General features: G+C 34.2%; 1 protein-coding gene across 4 annotated transcripts in view; it reads right to left on the bottom strand.

The window, feature by feature from the left end:
- The window catches only part of Dab (DAB adaptor protein), a 172,962-nt gene that overhangs the window by 45,386 nt on the left and 109,187 nt on the right, over positions 1-18,389 (bottom strand). For all 4 annotated transcript variants that reach the window (XM_081742583.1, XM_081742585.1, XM_081742587.1 and 1 more), the window contains 3 exons: positions 11,872-12,086; positions 4,498-4,641; positions 1,340-1,477 (listed from right to left, as the gene is read on the bottom strand). In XM_081742583.1, coding sequence (XP_081598709.1) covers positions 1,340-1,477; positions 4,498-4,641; positions 11,872-12,086 — 497 coding nt within the window. The remainder of the gene's footprint in view (positions 1-1,339; positions 1,478-4,497; positions 4,642-11,871; positions 12,087-18,389) is intronic.

Consider the following 18,389-nt stretch of genomic DNA (forward strand, 5'->3'; position numbering starts at 1 on the left):
TATTGGTAATGTGTCATGTTAGATGGAATTTAAAACTTAAAAAGTTATTTTAATTTGGTAAGTTTTCTACTATTTTTTAAAAATTTTCTACTGAAACCATAACAAATCGCATTATATTCGAGGTCGGACAATGTTCGAGACAATACGGTAACACAGTTTAATCTTCTGCCAATTATTTTTGAATTAACTTTTCTTCAATAAATTTTACTCTGTTAACCGTTTGGTTTCTTTCTTCTACATACTATTATCTTTACGATATAGCTCATAACGAGAAATGCACAAGCATACACACACAAAATTTCTTATAAAACACAATCTTTCGTTTATGCACTCTTTCTACAACATTAAAGTACACAACCAAGCAAATGAGAAATAGAAGAAACATATGCTGCAAAAAGCTAAAGGCGTATGCGTAAGGATAATTAGCAGAAACCCAACACAGCCAAACAAACAAACAAATAAATAAATAAATACATAAATAAATAAATAAATAAATAAATAAAAATGCAAAGAAGCTGCAGTGAGTACAGATCACAACTTAAGGTCTGAGTATTAAAAATAAATAAATAAAATATGTATTAATAATAATAGCAAAAACACATAAAACAATACAATCTTAATTATGCACAAAATTATTACCTGAAAATAAAAATACGACAATTTAAACTTCATATCATTTAATCTTTTAACCTTTTTTTTATACTTTCAAAGATAAACAAATCAAATAATTAATATGATATTAAAAACAACTTTTCTATAAAAAAAACACGTGGATAAGAAGAAAGAAAAAGAAGCTCAATAATGGATCTTTATGAATTAAAATACTGAATAACGAAATTAATCAATCGTGCTACTACCTAGAGGTGTCCAGAAAACATTTTCAAAATTGAATAACGTATTTCTTTAAATTCTAGAACGATTCTTTCAACATAAAATCTTCTAAATAATGATAAGCAAAAAGAAAGCTACTATAATCATTATAGTCTGAAAATCCACTAGTTACGTATTAAGTAGTATATACGGAAACCATAACTGTCTTAATATTTATGGAAGGTATTTTCTGAAGTTTACGACTAAAATGCTTATATATAACAACAAAACTTTGATTTTCTTTTTAATAAACAATTAAGACAAGAAGTTGAATTCATTGTTAAATCTTTAAAGTTCAAATGAATTCTGATGAGACATACACTTGAATATCGAATCCAAAATAAATTAAAAATTTAAACATGGCAAAAAGAATCACACAGAAATATAAATGTATTAGGTGAACATTTAGATTACATCTTAATGCTCGATCTTTCTGTGTATATACACAGAAAAATAAATTATTTCTTACCTTACTAGTCGAAGTGGTTTCAGATTTTCCGCCGCCGAATTTGATCTGCTGCTGCTCTATATGTTGTTTCGCCATCTCGATTTCTTTCTTCTTCAGTTCGAAGACCACTTGAAATAAGTCTCTCATGGCAATAACCACCTTAAACGAAGGGTAAATAACATAAATAACCTTACCACACACTACTATATGCCCCATTAAAGATTTAAATTTTATGAAGCAGTCAAATGAGACTTGGGACTTTAGTCCATACAGGTTACAGCCTTCACCTGTCTCCATGCAATTTCTTATGTTATTTACCTGACTTGACTAATGACTTCAAGAGAACTAACGGTTGATTGGGCCAAAAAATTCAGCATTGTTTCCATTCATACAGAATCGCATTCGTCGTCTTGTATTCACGTAAAATATTTGTCTCTGTACACTTCGTGTAACTCTGGTACACTTCTTCGAAATGAAACTAGGGTCAAAAGTACATAAAAAAAGACATCAATATGAAAAGCGCACGTAGCCTTACTTACATGGCCATATTGATTTTCCTCTTTATGACATTTTACACACTTTTTGATCGTATTGTAAATCATTATTTAAACAGAAGTAACTGATTTTTACAATGTGATTAACATACAGACTTTCATTTCGGTGAGCCAAAAATTAACAAAAATATTACCACGCAACATTGATATTTATAGTTATTGCAAAAAGACGAAATAAATGGTTAATGGAACGAAGGGGACTGCGTCAAGGACAGAAGTTGAGCAGGAAAACGAAGTTAAACAGATGACTAGTTTTTCTTACCTAAGTAAAATTGATGGTAAATATATTAAGTACCATCTTTATATTGGTACAATCAATAGAAAAAATACAATAAATAGAGAAAATAAAGAGTACGAAAAACGAAAGAAGTTCTTAGAAAAAAAGAGGAACGAATTATACGAATATCTGATAAAAGAGTTACTGTACCGTACTGGCTGAATATACACTTAAGTCCCAAAAATTATGGGCTATCTACTAAATAGCGTGTGGGACCTCCTCGAGCACGGCGAAATACAGCAACTCGAAATGCCAGGGATGCGAGAAGTCGCTGATAGTCCTCTGGAGGGATATGCAGCCGTGCAGCCTTGATTGCCACCTACAATTCGGTGGTTGTTGCACGTAGAGGATTCTGAGCACGTATGGCCCGTTCGATGATGTCTTACATGTCTTCGATAAGGTTCATGTCCGGAAATCTATGGACTCAAATCATAGAAGTGGCCAGAATGTTTCTCAAACAAGTCATGCACCAATGAGGTCCGATGACATTTGACATGACGCACTGTCATGCTGGAAAATCCTACTGTCAGCAAAGTACACGGAGTTCATAAAGGGCTGGAGTAGGTCACCAAGTAACTGAGCAGACGATAATCGATCAATGTCCTGTTCAAGCAGACCAGCGGACACAAACCATGACACGTAAACACGCACCAAACAGTTATAGAGTTACCACCAGGTTATAGAATGCCTTATTTACAACCTGGGTTCATAGTTTCATGGGGTCTGCCCCACACCCGGATCCTACCATCCGCCCCTACCAACTGAAAATATAATTAATTTGATCACGCTGCACGTTGTCAGTCATCTAAGCTCTAATCCACGTATTCTCAATTCTACATGAATCACTACTACCGATGGCCAGCTTGTGTTGTTAGTTCATGTTCTGTTGCTTGTCTGTTTGCCCGAACGAGTCTACCCAGAAGTCGTAAGTCGCAGTCATTCAACACACGTGAGCGGCTACTGCGTTATCCAGGATGAGCCGTAATGCCTCCGATGCGATACTTCACCCTTGATACTGTAGAGTAAGAAATACTCCGGAAGTCGAATACTCCATTCGTCTAGCACCAATTATCTTCCCCGTTCAAACACCAATAATTCCAATTCCCAACTGGTTGTCATCATCATGGTACACGATGTTTCACTGCACTCACAAAAGTTCAGCTACAACACCAGAACTGTTTCGAGTCGTTCGATCGGTTTTCCACGATGTTTCCGCTATTTCAACTAATTCCCATGTCTTTCGGTACGTACTACCTCAATATAATACGATATCTAGTTTTTGAGATGATTTTGATGAAAAAAAAAAAAAATACTCAGCATGAAATATTATACACACTTTGAAAATATTATATAAGGAAAAACATAAAGTTCTTTTTAAGATTAAAATCCCAGTCAGGATCATATTGAATACGAAAACTATACTCAGATCGATTTGAATACCGGGGAAGCATATACAGGGTGTTTCAAAACAACACCGACAACATTTGAAAGGTGGTTCCTGACACCAAGATAAGATAAAAGGTATAGACCAACTTGGGTGCACAAATGCTATCTTTCGGAGTTATAGGCTGCCGAAAACATGAAAAAATGAACTTTAAAGGTCCATAGCTCCACTACTATAGGACCTACCGTAGTCGGGTCAAGACTTTATTTAGGAACTAATATGTGCGCTATCCAAAAATACATGTTTCAGAGTCCTACGGTACTCACGCAACAATTTTTCTAGAGGGAGTTTGGTTACGGGCATATAGCTTGAAGTACTCACCAACCACCTCTATAAAAATTGTTGCGGAAGTCCCTTAGGATTCTGAAACATGGATATTTGTATAGAGCACGTAGTAGTTCCAAAGTGAAGTCTTCACCCGACTACGATAGGTCCCATAGTTTTGGAGCTATGGACCTTTAAAATTCATTTTTTTTTTAAGTTTTCGGCAGCCTATAACTTTGAAAGGAAGCATTTGTGCACCCAAGTTGGTCTATACTTTGTCTTATCTTGGTGTGAGGAATCACCTCTCAAACATTGTCGGTGTTGTTTTGAAACACCCTGTATATATCACAATACGAGAATAATTTTTTACAGAACTATTTTTATATTACTACTACTGAGGTCAATACGGTATTTACCTAATTTACCGTATTCAGAATCGACTATATATATAATCAGAATTTTATTAGGTGTCTGACAATTAAAAAAAAAAAAAAAAGTTGCGCATGCATTCGAAATTTTAACATATATATTTTAGCGCTTAAAACCACTGATTAAAATACTATGAGAAATGTCAGAAAACAAAAAATATATCAAGATTTTTGCCTAATCCTAAAATAGTGAACTTTTAGTATTCCTTTACCTGACTGGCAGCTTTGTCCGTTTTGATTCCAAAAAATCTATGTCCAGTATCTGGGGATCCAAATATATAGCCAAACGCTCTTGAGTCCGTCATATCTTGAGCGATGAAGGAGATTTTGTGAACGGGGTGATGATACAAGCAGTCCTTTAAAAAAACAAATATATTGAAAAATATTCATCATCCAAATTACAGCCTAAAATGAAAATAAATAAAAAATAAGTAAATAATAAACTACGTGGCTTGCTTCATTTTTGCTGAAGTTAATTTTCGAAAAACGCAATATTTAACAAAAAAATTCAATATGTTTCTCTCTTTATGTGTATCCCTTTTAGAAACTGTCAATTTTTCCAAACCTCACTTTACCTCAACCTCAGCCTGTCAGTACTTCTAGGCTTCAAATTTTATAAATAATAATAATAATAATAATAATAATAATAATAATAATAATAATAATAATAATAATAATAATAATAATAATAATAATACAGTCCTTAAAATTTGGACTAACTTTTCAAAGAATATAGCACTAGTATTACATACATGACCGACAGTTTTGTCCATATTGATTAAAATCAATAAAATATATTCAGTATCCTTTACAAACTTTAGGATAACAAGAAATACGAGGGGCATTGCAAAAGTCATGGCAACTATTTTTTTCTCGAAAATGGTAAAGAATTAAAAAAATTCTGAAATATGCACATGGAAGATTACTTCATATGTAAACATTACATGTAGGGAGATGGATGAACACACACACCGCCATAAAGATATAGCACGCGAAAAAAAAGACAAAAAAAAATTCTCTTTCCAAAAATGTTTCTGTCAATTGCAACTACGTGCATTTTATGGCATCAGGAGTCTTCTCAAGAATCCACAAGATGGCAGGAGATGTCACAGGTACGTGTTCCTGCCTTGTACTATTGTGTTGCAATTGACAGTAAAACACAATTGAAACGACAATTTTTTCTCGTGCTATACCTTTATGGTAGTATGTTCATCCATCTCCCAACATGTAATGTTTACATAAGAACTAATCTTTCATTTGCATATTTCAATTTTTTTTTATTCGTACCTTTTTCGAGAAAAAAATAGTTCCCACGACTTTAGCAATGACCCTCGTATATACATTATCTTCTGATTTTTCTAATGACATTTTAGGATCTACTAACGTTTTCTGGCTTTGTTCTGGTATCATATTTACCTCCAAAATTGTAATAATTTGGCATTTAATCTCACACTTTGGTACTGAACCTCATGAGGTCTTTACCTCTCAACTTCATTACTAATAATGAAATTAAGTGAGGTTCAACGGGACTTCAGTCTTTTTAGAATGGCCACCTATAGTTATCTACAATGATATTAATCGCAGACTTGAGACTTGAAAAATTTCACAAGGAAGAAAATTCATTTTCGCTACGAGAACAATTATCAACATAACTTACTTTTATTTATTCAAGTTTGAGATACATCTTATATAGTCATTTTACACTGAAAAAATAACATAAGAAAAGAAAATGAATGAATAAAAAAATAAATACATAAATAAAACGCAACAACATAATATTTAAAAACAAACAAACAAACAATCAAAAAAAAGAAAAAGAAAAAGAAATTGGAACTACTATAGTAAATCACCAATTGAATGGGTGAGTTGAAAAAGGTACATTTTCCAAAAATATCACAAATTAAACTGAGATAGCCATTTTTTTCTTTGAACGTATTTACATCCATACAGCAGAAAAAGAAACATATTTCACTATTGCAAATGAGCTTGCCAAAAATATGTAGATGCGATTGAGTTGAAGAAGGAACATATTCCAGGAATATGTCCCTTCTTCAACTCACAGCCGCGCTAGTACCGGCGGCACTCGCCACAGCGCTAGTGTTCAGTTATGTGTTATGACTTAACAGGTGAACTGTTGTTTAAGGTCATGTTGGTTGTGTTAAAAGTGGAAAGTGAAGATCATTGCGAAAAGTAGTGTAGTGAAGTTAATTAGTATTTCTTTGCTTTAACCTAGTATCAATGTCCGAAACAGTGACAGTGGTGAACCAAGCCGTAAAAAGGGTGGACTTAACAAAGAAAAACTTGTACGGAAGATGGAAAAGTTAGCAAGGCGTCGAGGTGAGGCGTCGAGTTTGTAACTTCAGCAGGCGTTCTTGTTCGAGCCAAAACAACCGGCCCAAGCAGTGAGAAAATGCATGGATAGTTTCTCTATTGAGGAAAAGGAGAACATTATTAAAACTCTATATAGTGGCAGACCTAAGAACGAGCAGGACACATTATTAGTGAGCCTAATTGAGAGGCATGAAGCTGCAAGGCTCAGACCATCAAATCAAAACCCAAAGCAATACGAGTCCTCTTTCAAGTAATTTGCCATGAAAGGGACGAGCAGAGTTGAAGTATGTCGTAATGCGTACATAAGCCTTCATGCGGTGTCACACAAAGTTGTTATTAGGTTGACAAAGATTTTGGCTTCTTGGAATTTCCCTATTGACATGAGAGGTAAACACGATGCTAATGCTATTCCAGCCTCACATCTAGTTAAAATACATGAACATATTGATTAATTTCATAAATATGTCGCACATTATACGTCTACATCAACCATATATCTCGATGCTCAGCCTAATGTGGCAAAAATGCATGAACTTTTCATAGAAAAATGTCCTGAGTTGAAGAATGTTATTAAGTATGAGTTTTATTTGGAATATTTCAAGAAAAACTTTGGTTACCGATTTGGCAGGCCTCAGGTCGGTGCCTGCAGTACCTGTGAAGACCTGAAGATCAAAATTAAATCAAACACGCTTAATGACAATGAAAAACATGTAAATTTTATATTCAGTATTTTATATTTTGTAAATTAGTTTAGACTATTTTCATTTCACCTGAACTTATCTATCCTAACTACAGTCTGAATATAACACGAAACTTCATAATACAATCTAACCTAACCTAGCCTAAGTATTGCTATCTTTATTACAGACATGTTTTATGGTAGGTTATGATATTGGACCCTGTATGTAACCAAAAAAGACTGATTTGCAATGGCAAAGTAAAATAAATCGTTTCAATGTTATTATCTCAGCACTTTTTCGCAGCTCGGTGTGTTTTAATCACACAAAAAAATTACTAACGATGGTCAAACTGAAAGGGAACATGTTTTTATAAAGTTTTTCGATCAAGGCTTTTGTTTTTCAGCTGCTGATCCGCTAGATCAAGATGATTGACGATTGTCTACTCTGAAAAATTCAACAATGACCTTTGTTTTACCGGAAAACATTGTTATTTTTGTCAATATGTGTAGCTAACAGTTTTCAAATACATTTGTTTGCTTTTATAGAAAGATTGAATAATATTACTCACTTATTTTTGAAACCTGTTTAACATAATCCACTAATTGGGATAAGGTATTGTGCATTTAAAAACATTGAGTTGAAAAAGGAACATATTCCTAAACATCTTTACACAATTATATGGTATATATATAAAAATATATGTACAGGTACCATGTGCAATAGGTTTGCTACACCAAACGACACAAATTGACAATAGTAAATATTTTGGTAGAACAATTAGTTTTCTCACAAAACAGTTTTTCTTAGTTTTCCGAAAGTTTATATTTTTGGAATGTGTACCTTTTTCAACTCACCGATTCAATTTGTTTGTCAAGTTCCCGGTGAAAAACATTCATTTAGTTAAAGATACTAACAGCCAAGCAGATAATTATTTATGAACACTAACCTGACAAATAATGAACGATGAATTTTTATGTAATATTTACATTGAAAACAAATAAATAAACATAAAAAATAGACCACTGTTTCTAGTAGTCCTCAAAAAGTATATAGAAGTTCAACACAGAGATAAGTTGACCAGTCTTAACTTTTCATTTAATATCCTGAAAAGAAATAACACATCTACAAAAGGCCTATACGGTTGCAATGGGGAGATGGCTGAAATTCAGCTCAAATGTAGAAGAGACAATGTAGATTCTATATTCCAAAGCAAATTGTCCTAAAATGGATGGAACATAGTAAAAAGAAAGGAAAAAATTAAAAGCACGAAACATTAACAGTAATGCCAATGGAAAATCAACGAAAAGATGAAGTCGTCTACATATCTCAAAAACTATAATGAGATGCCTAATTGAAAGCTTATTGCAAAAGACATAATGAAGAGCTTTAAAACGATGTATAGCACGTAAGGTAAATACAGATAGAACAGTGTCAAAAGTCAAGTTGTTTGAGTAAAAGTCAATAATAATGATAAAGTATTTGCATCTTCTGCGAATTACTCAGTTCACCCCATGCGGAAATTACGTGCTTGAAATATCACATATCTGGATTTGAACTCTCCAGACTCAATTTAGCACAACGAGACTTTTGACCTGATCACATGACACAGGGGTTCTTTATGGAAAACCAGATAGGCCCTTTGCGAGGGAAGCTGGATACCAACAACAGTTATCAGCTCGTACTTTCCTGTCAATATATGTTCTATTTGTGACAATAGCAAGAAAATGTAAGTATTTAACATACTAGCCCTATTCTAATTTTGAAAACAAAATGGCAAATGGTTTCATAAAGCATACTCAATAAAAAGAGGCTCTTAATGTCAACAAATCGGCAGAAAAGTCCAAGAAATTGCGTATTACTTTTTGTTACAGGCAGGTGTGTTTAGCAAACTTAATTCCTGTTTTCATTAAAGGCAACACAAATGCAACTGAAATATCTTTAGTGAAGTACGTAATATAGAAGCAACTTAGGTACCCAAAAGTTTAACTGATTTCTCATGGTGGCACTATATGCGCTCTTTGGACCTTTCGTTTTGAGGTATATATATAAGGAAAAGTATATATGAGACGAAGAAAAGTATAGACTCATTTTTAGGGAATGTTCTACAAATTTTAAAAACTACAAAATAATAGACTTTCATATTTTTCTCTATATCTAACTGCAACACTGAATGTGAGAAAATATTTTCAAAACTGAAATATCTATAGACAGATACTAGAAACAGACTTAATATTGATATAGTACAAGCAGAACTTCAACTTTTTAAAAATTATAGGCAAAGTGGCGATGATGGTAACAGTGAATCTGAATCATGTTTGTGTGCTACAATGATACAAGTTTTTAAGTCATAAAACTCTACCCAAAGCAGCTCAAGGTGACAAATATTACTACTAAACCTATTTCTTTTGGTAAGTCAGAAGTTCCAAGCAATACCTCCTGCCGATATTTGCAAGGTACAAACTTTCAGCGTTTTTAGTTTATTAGTTTACAAGTTACAAGGACATCAAGGTAAATAATCCATCCTGTATATTTCGTTTTCACCAGTGTTCTAAAAGCATTTCAAATTTATCTCATACGGTTGTAATTGCTTGCCTGCGTACAAACGTACATAATATTATATACGTATATCTTGCCATCGTCTCATAGATACATACACAGTCAGGGATAAAAGTGGATCTGAAAAGGTAGGGGGATGGTAGGAAGCGGCATGACGTCACGCCGTCCCCCTGACTATCTTTGCTCATTATAGTTTTGTTAGGAACTGGGGGGACGCCATACATATATTTTGGAGGTGAGGGGACAGCATCCCCCCGCATCTTTATCCCTGCACACAGTAAAACCTGTTAATTTGGCCGTCTTTCTCTAAATTGACCGCCTGCTTAACTTCGACTCATTACTGATGAACCTGCTCAAGATATGTATGCATTACTTATTACTCTCTAACTTGGCCACCTGTCTACCTTGGAATAGGGCCACATTGACGCAAAGTTATTCCTTTACTATTAATGTTAAATATACCTCCGCATGTTGGACCCCCCTACATTTGGCATTATACGCGATCATCCTCATTTCTTACGTAGCCTCGCAAACATATTTTACTATTATGTTTTGGAAGGCCAATGAGTCTAAAGGAGAAATTTAGCCACAGAATGAATTTTTTCCAAAAATACAGGGGGCGATTGTACTGCTGAATGTTTCTATTGTGTGTGATATCGGTGCGTGAATGTATAGAAACATCCCATTCATATTTCACATTAGTCCAGTCTATATCCGCACTGATTTTTTGAGCTATGGGTGTTTTTGATCTTCGTCACGTGTTCGAAGAATTGGAAAACTTGCAAAAAAAAAAAAATAAATAAATAAATAAATAAAAAATAAAAAAATAAATAAAGAAATAACAAATGACGATCGAACTTATGTTGCAAAGTATAAAAAAGAACGAAAAAAGTAACAGATCGTTCCCACTTCTTGGTGGTCTAAATCATTAGCAGGATGCATCTGAAAATCTAGCACTAAGGACCGTTAGGGATGATTGGTTGAAGTTTAGCCTAGCGTCCCTTTTCAGCATGAAGGCTAATGAGACGTGGACCAACAGTTTAAGGTGAAATGCGGAACACATGATCTTTCACCGGGAAATGAACCCAAGTTTTCCGCGCCAAAGCTGCGTACGCTAATCATATAGCTACAAATGAGCTCTGATCTGAGATGTAACTACAATTACATCTCAGATACAAACTGATACGCAGGTATTAATTAATGATTATATTAGAAATGTATACACCACGATCTGTAATATGTAGTTGTTACTTCAAAATATACGAGGGCCATTGCAAAATTCATGGCAATTATTTTTTTCTTGAAAATGGTAACGAATTAAACAATCTGAAATATGTAAATGGAAGGTTAGTTCATATGTAAACATTATATATAGGAGATGGATGAACACACACACCACCATAAATATATAGCACAAGAAAAAAAAGACGAAAATCTTTTTTGTCGTTTCAAACATGTTTTACTGTCAATTGCAACAGCACACAGTAGTATATTACAAACTATGCTGACTCCATGACAGTGTGTGATGGATTCTTTAGGAGAATACTTCGAGGGACTCTAAAATGTCCCACAGGTACGTGTTCCTGCCCTATACTATAATGTACTGTTGCAATTGACAGTAAAACACATTTAAAACTACAATTTTTTTTAAAAAATCCTTTTTCTCGTGTTATATATTTATAGTGGTGTGTGTTCATCCATCTCCTTACATGTAATGTTTACATATGAACATTTGCATATTTCAGAATATTTTTATTCGTCTATTCGCCTTATTTTCTATAAGTTGGCCATCTATCTAGTTGAATACGTTTTAATGAAAACGACAGTCGCCAAAATAGGCAGGTTTCACTGTATATACTCTAGTTTACAGAAAATGAAATAAGCTTACAGACTGAACATGTTGCACATTAAATTGGCATGTTACTGAAAATAAGAAAAATCACTGACGGTTATTTCTTATGACTATTCACTAGGATTTTTTAAAAGGAAAAAAGCATAAAATATACATCAGTAACTTACCCCAGTTTTTTCATCTCGTATCCGCAACCCATCAATGGCAATATTAATGGTGATTCTCTGTTTATGTTCTCCTGCTGCTCTTATTGCCATTTTAAGATCTGCTAACGCCTCCTGGCACATTCTGTCTCCACGCGCCTCATTCACCTCCAAAATACCAATAAGTTTGGCTTTAAAGCTTACCCCTTCTCCCAAAAATCTAGAAGGTTCATTTTTGTCTGTAATAATAATAATAAAAAAGGTAATTAATTATAGTAGCCTTTAGCTAAATAGAACGAAATTACACAAATCACTATATCCTTATCCTTATATATTGCAATTTATAGGCACGAATGCAATAATATCACAGAGTTGTTAATTTTTTCTTTTAAATTATTTCATCAGTTTAAGTATACTTCAATAATGTTTTTCATTAATGCATGTCTAATACAGTAATATACGAAATAATTTTATATACAGGTATATGCCAACAGAAGAAGAAAGAGTTTTTTTTTTAGGGTCCCGTTTAGCAGCGAGGCTATATAAAACGTGGACCTACAGCTTAACATGGGATGAGATCCACATGAGCTCCCGCTGAGAATCGAACCTGTGTTTTCCCACGCCAACAGGTACGTACGCTAACCACTTAGCCATGAGGAAGCTCTTAAGGACAGTAAAAAAAAAAAAAAGTTTAAATGTTCGGTCAGAATCATGGTTATAATAATAAATAAGTGTTAATGCACAAGAATCATATACTACATGATATTTCAGATTGTTCATTATTCATTCTTTATTGAGTCGACAGAAACAAGGATCTTTCTTTAAAGTATCTATCCATAAGCATATTCATGCGTCAATCCCCTCTGTAAACATAATCTTCCCACGAGGAGGTTTATATGGATTTGTTCTTTTAAAATTCCAAATTATGCTATGTGCAAGTATGGAAAAATGACCTTGTCTGGTCGTTTGTTTGAAGGCAAGTTTCACAGCAAAAATGGTGCTTTTTTTTTTTTTATACGGATTCAGCGTTTAAAGAATAGGTTCGATATTCATCCTTTCCCTCAATTGAAATCAAAATTTTCTGGCTTTGATCTTGGATCCTTATAGTTTGCAAGTTAGCTTCACATCATGAAACTTAACTCTTTTTATATGAAAATCACGAAAAACAATGGACAAAAATTAAAGCTTTTATTACTCTTCTATAGACACTTACTATTACTCAGAAATTACTATTAAACAAAAATGATATCTTTGGGACATGTTTATCATTGATTTTTTTATTTGTCGTCCCAAAAATTACACACCAATATCCGGTGGAGACAGGATCACTACACATTTCTGAGATTTAGAATGTGAGAGTTTGTATACAATAATTGTCGAAGTTGAACTTCCTCCATAGTAAGAAGCTGAAACTCCTCACAGAAAAATATTTAAAGTCCATTTCGACTACCTCCAAATATTGTTTTGGCACTCAAAGTTAAATATATATCCGATCAACAGTCAACAATTGGTGATAAAGTCTAATGTAGGAAATTTCCCCAGGTTTTGACCTAGTAAAAGAAACGAAATGTTAGCGAAAATTTTCATAAAATATTCCCAATTTTCTTCACAAGAGCAGTGTGAGTGCAAAAGAACAATGGGAATCCAGCATCTGACAGCGAAATAATACATACGAAAATACTGTAAGATCAGTTGATTTGGAGATCGCAAAAAGAAAATGCAATGCTAGAATACAAGAAAAAATGACCTTCTTTTCTGAGTAGGTACCTAATCCATTTTTTTTTAAGAGGCCAAAAGACCGCAAATGAACAAACATGCTTTTCTTCTTGAAAATGTTTCCTATTTTATATTATCACACAGAGGGAAATTTAATACCTTAAACGATCTACCAGTCATAGATGGATGTAGACCAATCTTGGAGCAGAAGTTTCGTCTTTTGGCGAATGACATTATCAAAACAATCAAGTCAAATATAAGATAACAGAAACGAAGAAAAAAAGCGCACAGAAGTCGGGGAATCGTTTAATTACTATTACAATATACCCACAATATTCATCCATCTAATTCCCAAACATGGGCGCCCGCAGGATTTTTTCCAAGGGGGGCAAGACACACACACATTTATTATATATATATATATATATATATATTCCATTTTCTCTCACTCAATCACTTTAAGATGGATGTGCACATAATCCTTCATGTCAAACTGATCAATTATTTTAGCTCGTAGTATAACTTCACGTCTGCAAAAGAAACAGCAAAGAGCGAAATTATCTTTTCAACTCAACTGACGGATGCTATCATTTAAAATACTTTGCCATTACATTCATCAGGCTTAATATAATCATACACGACACGTGGGAGGGGAGTAGGTTAAAATCTTGTGGATAGGCTGGACTAATTTTGTTGCTCCTAATCATTTATTTGAATGTTGATTTTTAAAGCAAACTTTTGTCACCAGAAGAGCCTATAAATATTAAACTCTTTCGAAAATTCAGGGAGAGGCGATTGTCCCCTCTTGCCCTCCTCTGTGGGCGCCTATGTTCCCAAAGATGATGTAATTAACTGATACGCTGAACAGAAATGGCATTGGTGTTTGCGGAGGTAAGTAACAAATATTTCTCACATATTTTATCAGAATTAAAAAAAAAAAAAACGTTATTTTATCTTATGCAACATCCCCCCCCCCCTTTTATCTTGCATTTAGTTTTTCATTTTCTTATAATGCTGTCCACCGATTGACAAAAATTTAGGTATATCGATCGAGTGAAAGACCATTTAGTCATGTAAATGATTAATAACGTTTGCTATTAAAATATTACTAATTTGTGATTAATTACATGACGATTACGTGTGAATAATTTTATATTTGTTTCCTACGATTAGTTCGCTTGCTACTCCACTAGCATCGTCAGGGGTACATAACCACATTCAATGATTATACTGTTTTATTTTGTTATAATAATCGTTAACTTTTTAACAATGGAATTATTTTGGATTTAAATTATATTAGATGATTTTGTTTATCGAATTTGTTACTATCACAATATTTAGTGCGAGGGGGTGTCTGGTTCGATCCCAGGTGGACAACATCGTATCTATGGACTTTCTCGGAATTCTACCGCTTCCTTTCCCATTCTGATTTCACAATTCTTTTGTAATCATTCATTTTCACTAGCCATCCAGGCCTTCTTTTGACCTAAAGGATGTACTTGTAGGACGTTAAATTACAAGCTCAATTTTAGTTCTCGTAACACTGTCCGGTTCTTTTTCTTTCTTTCTTTCTTCTTTTTGGTATTCCTTTCTTTCTACAAGGGCTAGATAAAAAGTAATGACAACGTTGTTATAATTCGTAAGCGACTTTATGTACAGAAGAATCCTGTTACATTCTCCCAACGTAGTCGCCTTTTATCTCGATCACTTTCTGCTACACGTGTGGAAGGTGTCGTACCGGTACACAGTCAGTGCGTCGATCTTTGTCTATGTCCCGCAGGAATCGCTGTATGGCACGAATAAGGTCGTAGTGCTTCCCATTAAGTGAGTTCTTCATTTTAGCGAAAAGATCGTTATGAAGTTCCTGACAACATTGTTGTGCACTGTGCCACTTCCATCTTGATCCACGTGACGTAGTTCGTCTTTTCAAAACACATTGTTATATCGCTTTCCTTTTTTTCTCCCCTAGTTTACGACACTGCTGCCTTTGACTAAATAACACAAAGTCGTTACCACTCGCCACACTTCATCTCCTTACATTTCCTTATCAGCTATGCAAGTCTTGTAGTACTAAGACCTCTCTTTGGTTCTTTCAAACTTTTCTAACAGCTCATTGTTGGAAATCAGTAACTTGCAATCTAGTGTACTAAGTTATTTATTTTTTTTAACAACAATTTGATTCAACTACCATGTCAATTTACTTCAATTATGCATAGTTTCTGAAATGCATTAATAGAAAATCATGTACACAGAAGCAGCAAGGGCGCCGATTTCTCTGTAAATTTGGGGGGCCCATTCAGATGCAGAAGGTATATAGGTATAGATTTTAAGACAAATTGCATTCAAATTATGCCAAATATTGTATATTCATAAATAAAATAGGAGGGCCCACATGAGCTTTGGGGGGGGGGGAGGGCAGGCTCGGCGCCCTTGAGAAGCAGTAGCTTATTATTTGAAATTACGATTGCGTTTTCGAATTAGTGATTTCCACGGGTAAATTTCAATGTACTGTAAATTCACTACACTATGCTGGCAACTCTTAATATATCATTCCTCCCACACGAAAAGTCCAAGCATAAACCATTTTCTGTCCCAGCGACAAGGTCTCGTAACTTCAGTGCAGTGATGCCAAGGTAGAATCTTCTAAAATCCAATATCGAGAGAGAGAAATTCCCATTTTGCTCTTAAACTTCCCACGCGCTATATTAATTACAAAATTTTCTAAAATACGGTACTTTCTTCAATATTTGAGTCGATTTTTTTTTTAACGTAAATTTCATCTTCTGAATTTCTATTAAATATTTTCTATAATTAAAAGAGACTATTGGAAATGTTGGTGAAAACAAGAACATTTTGTTGTCAGAATTTAGGATTTCCATCACGCTTTTGTGCTGTAATGTTCTACTGAACGTTATGAAACTAGAAAAACTTCATTCTCCAGTTAATTTTGTGTGGGACGTTTTAAAAATTGACTATTTCTCGTTTGATAATTTACCTTCTTCCGTTTATGATTCTTTTTGAAACTTTAGAGCACAACTAACGTTTCTTGTTGTTTATTTTTTGAGATTCGCAAGTTTTTGCATAAATCAATTTCACACTAGCACTTTCCAATAACAAAATTTGACAATCATAGGCGTCTCTGGCGGGGGGGACGAGGGGGTCGCGTCCCCCCAATATTTTGAAGTACAAAATATTCAATATTTCATTTTAATTTAATTTATTTACTAACGACAGAATAACAAATAAATAAATAATAATCACCATTATCATCATATTTATTTGGAATATATTATTCAGGCTGTGGAACGATTATAGAAATATCAGAGTTCTTGATATACCTTAGGGGATCCGTGAAGGTAAGCAGACAGGTAACAAATGGAATCGAAGATAATAAATAGGTTGGGCTAGGTAGCACCATTTTAATCACTTTCTTCGATGTCCCCCCCCCCAAATTTTACATGCCAGAGACACCCGTGTTGACAATTAGTATTGATTTCACATTTACTGAAGCGTCATTAGCCTACTTCTCGCTCATAGAGAATTTTCTTGGAGTTAATGAAAGAAATATACGAAATATACATGCTGCCACTTCTGCCAAAAATTTTCTTTAACTGTACTTGAAAACTTAAATGTAAAAATCCCACAAAATGTATTTTTTTGCACTAGTTGGCATCACTGATTCAGTCTATACTTAGCCGCATCACATAGGCGACCTCTCAACTGGAAACCTGCATGTGTTTTCAAGGTTACTGTAATATTCAGCACTATAAAGAACTTCTGTGTCAAAACTTACTTTGAATATAAAAAAAAAAAAAAAAGTATCGTTTCCTAATTGCCGCACTGTGTATGCTTACCATAACACACTGATATTACGAAACTACAATTAAAATGACTGATTTGAATAAGATTTGAACTCTACTCTGAGGTATAGACAGAACTTTCTTTCGTGATGGACATGTATGAAAATTAATGAAAAAAAAAATACTGAAAAAAAGAATGAGACAATTTGACATTTCGGAAGCTAGTATTTATCTAGTAAGTAGCAAACTGCAACTAGATCATATTATGCAGTTGCTGGACAAATTGATAACTAAGGATACAAGAACCCTATTTCTTTTAATATTCCACGCGCTTCACACATGCTTTTTGTATTTAAGAAATTTCTCTTCTCGCATGTCGGTAAGGCTTTGTGCGATAACGACACCGCATTACAGACAGCCCCACATCCTATTTCCAACTGCACGAAATCAACGATGATGCGATATGCGTTGTACTCCATTGCCCACACATCGTGCGCTATAGTCATCGTAACAAGCGATGGTAACAATTCTCTGGAGACTTTCCAGTTCTTGTTTGCTGTGTACAAAGTATTTGCAAGATACCATCACAGCTCTTAGAGAAAAAAATATTAGCAAATAGATGAATTCCGAAACATACGATAAGAATTGAAAAAAAAAATGAAATGAAATCTTTGAGTTTTACGTCCCACGGTTATGCCGGTTAGGCTAAAGGAGACGGTGATGATGAGTAATGAATGAAATGGTGGAATGAAGAAAGTGGGAGGAAACGGGAGAACCCCGAGGAAACCCACGCACACGGTGTTTGTCCACCACAAAGTTCACTTGGCGGGGGTTGGGATCGAACCCGGGACCCCAAGCACCAGAGGTGAACGCTCTACCACTGAGTCACCACGGACCCCCGATAAGAATTGGAGTACTAAAGGAGTAACATTATTATTCCCTAATTAAGTACTTGAAATTAACAATAGCGCCAAAAGTAAGTAGAAAAAAATTACTAGAACGCACCTTTGAAAAGGTTACAATTCA

This window comes from Thermobia domestica, chromosome 16, assembly GCF_964235325.1.
Source record: "Thermobia domestica chromosome 16, izTheDome1.hap1.1, whole genome shotgun sequence".
Taxonomy (NCBI): domain Eukaryota; kingdom Metazoa; phylum Arthropoda; class Insecta; order Zygentoma; family Lepismatidae; genus Thermobia; species Thermobia domestica.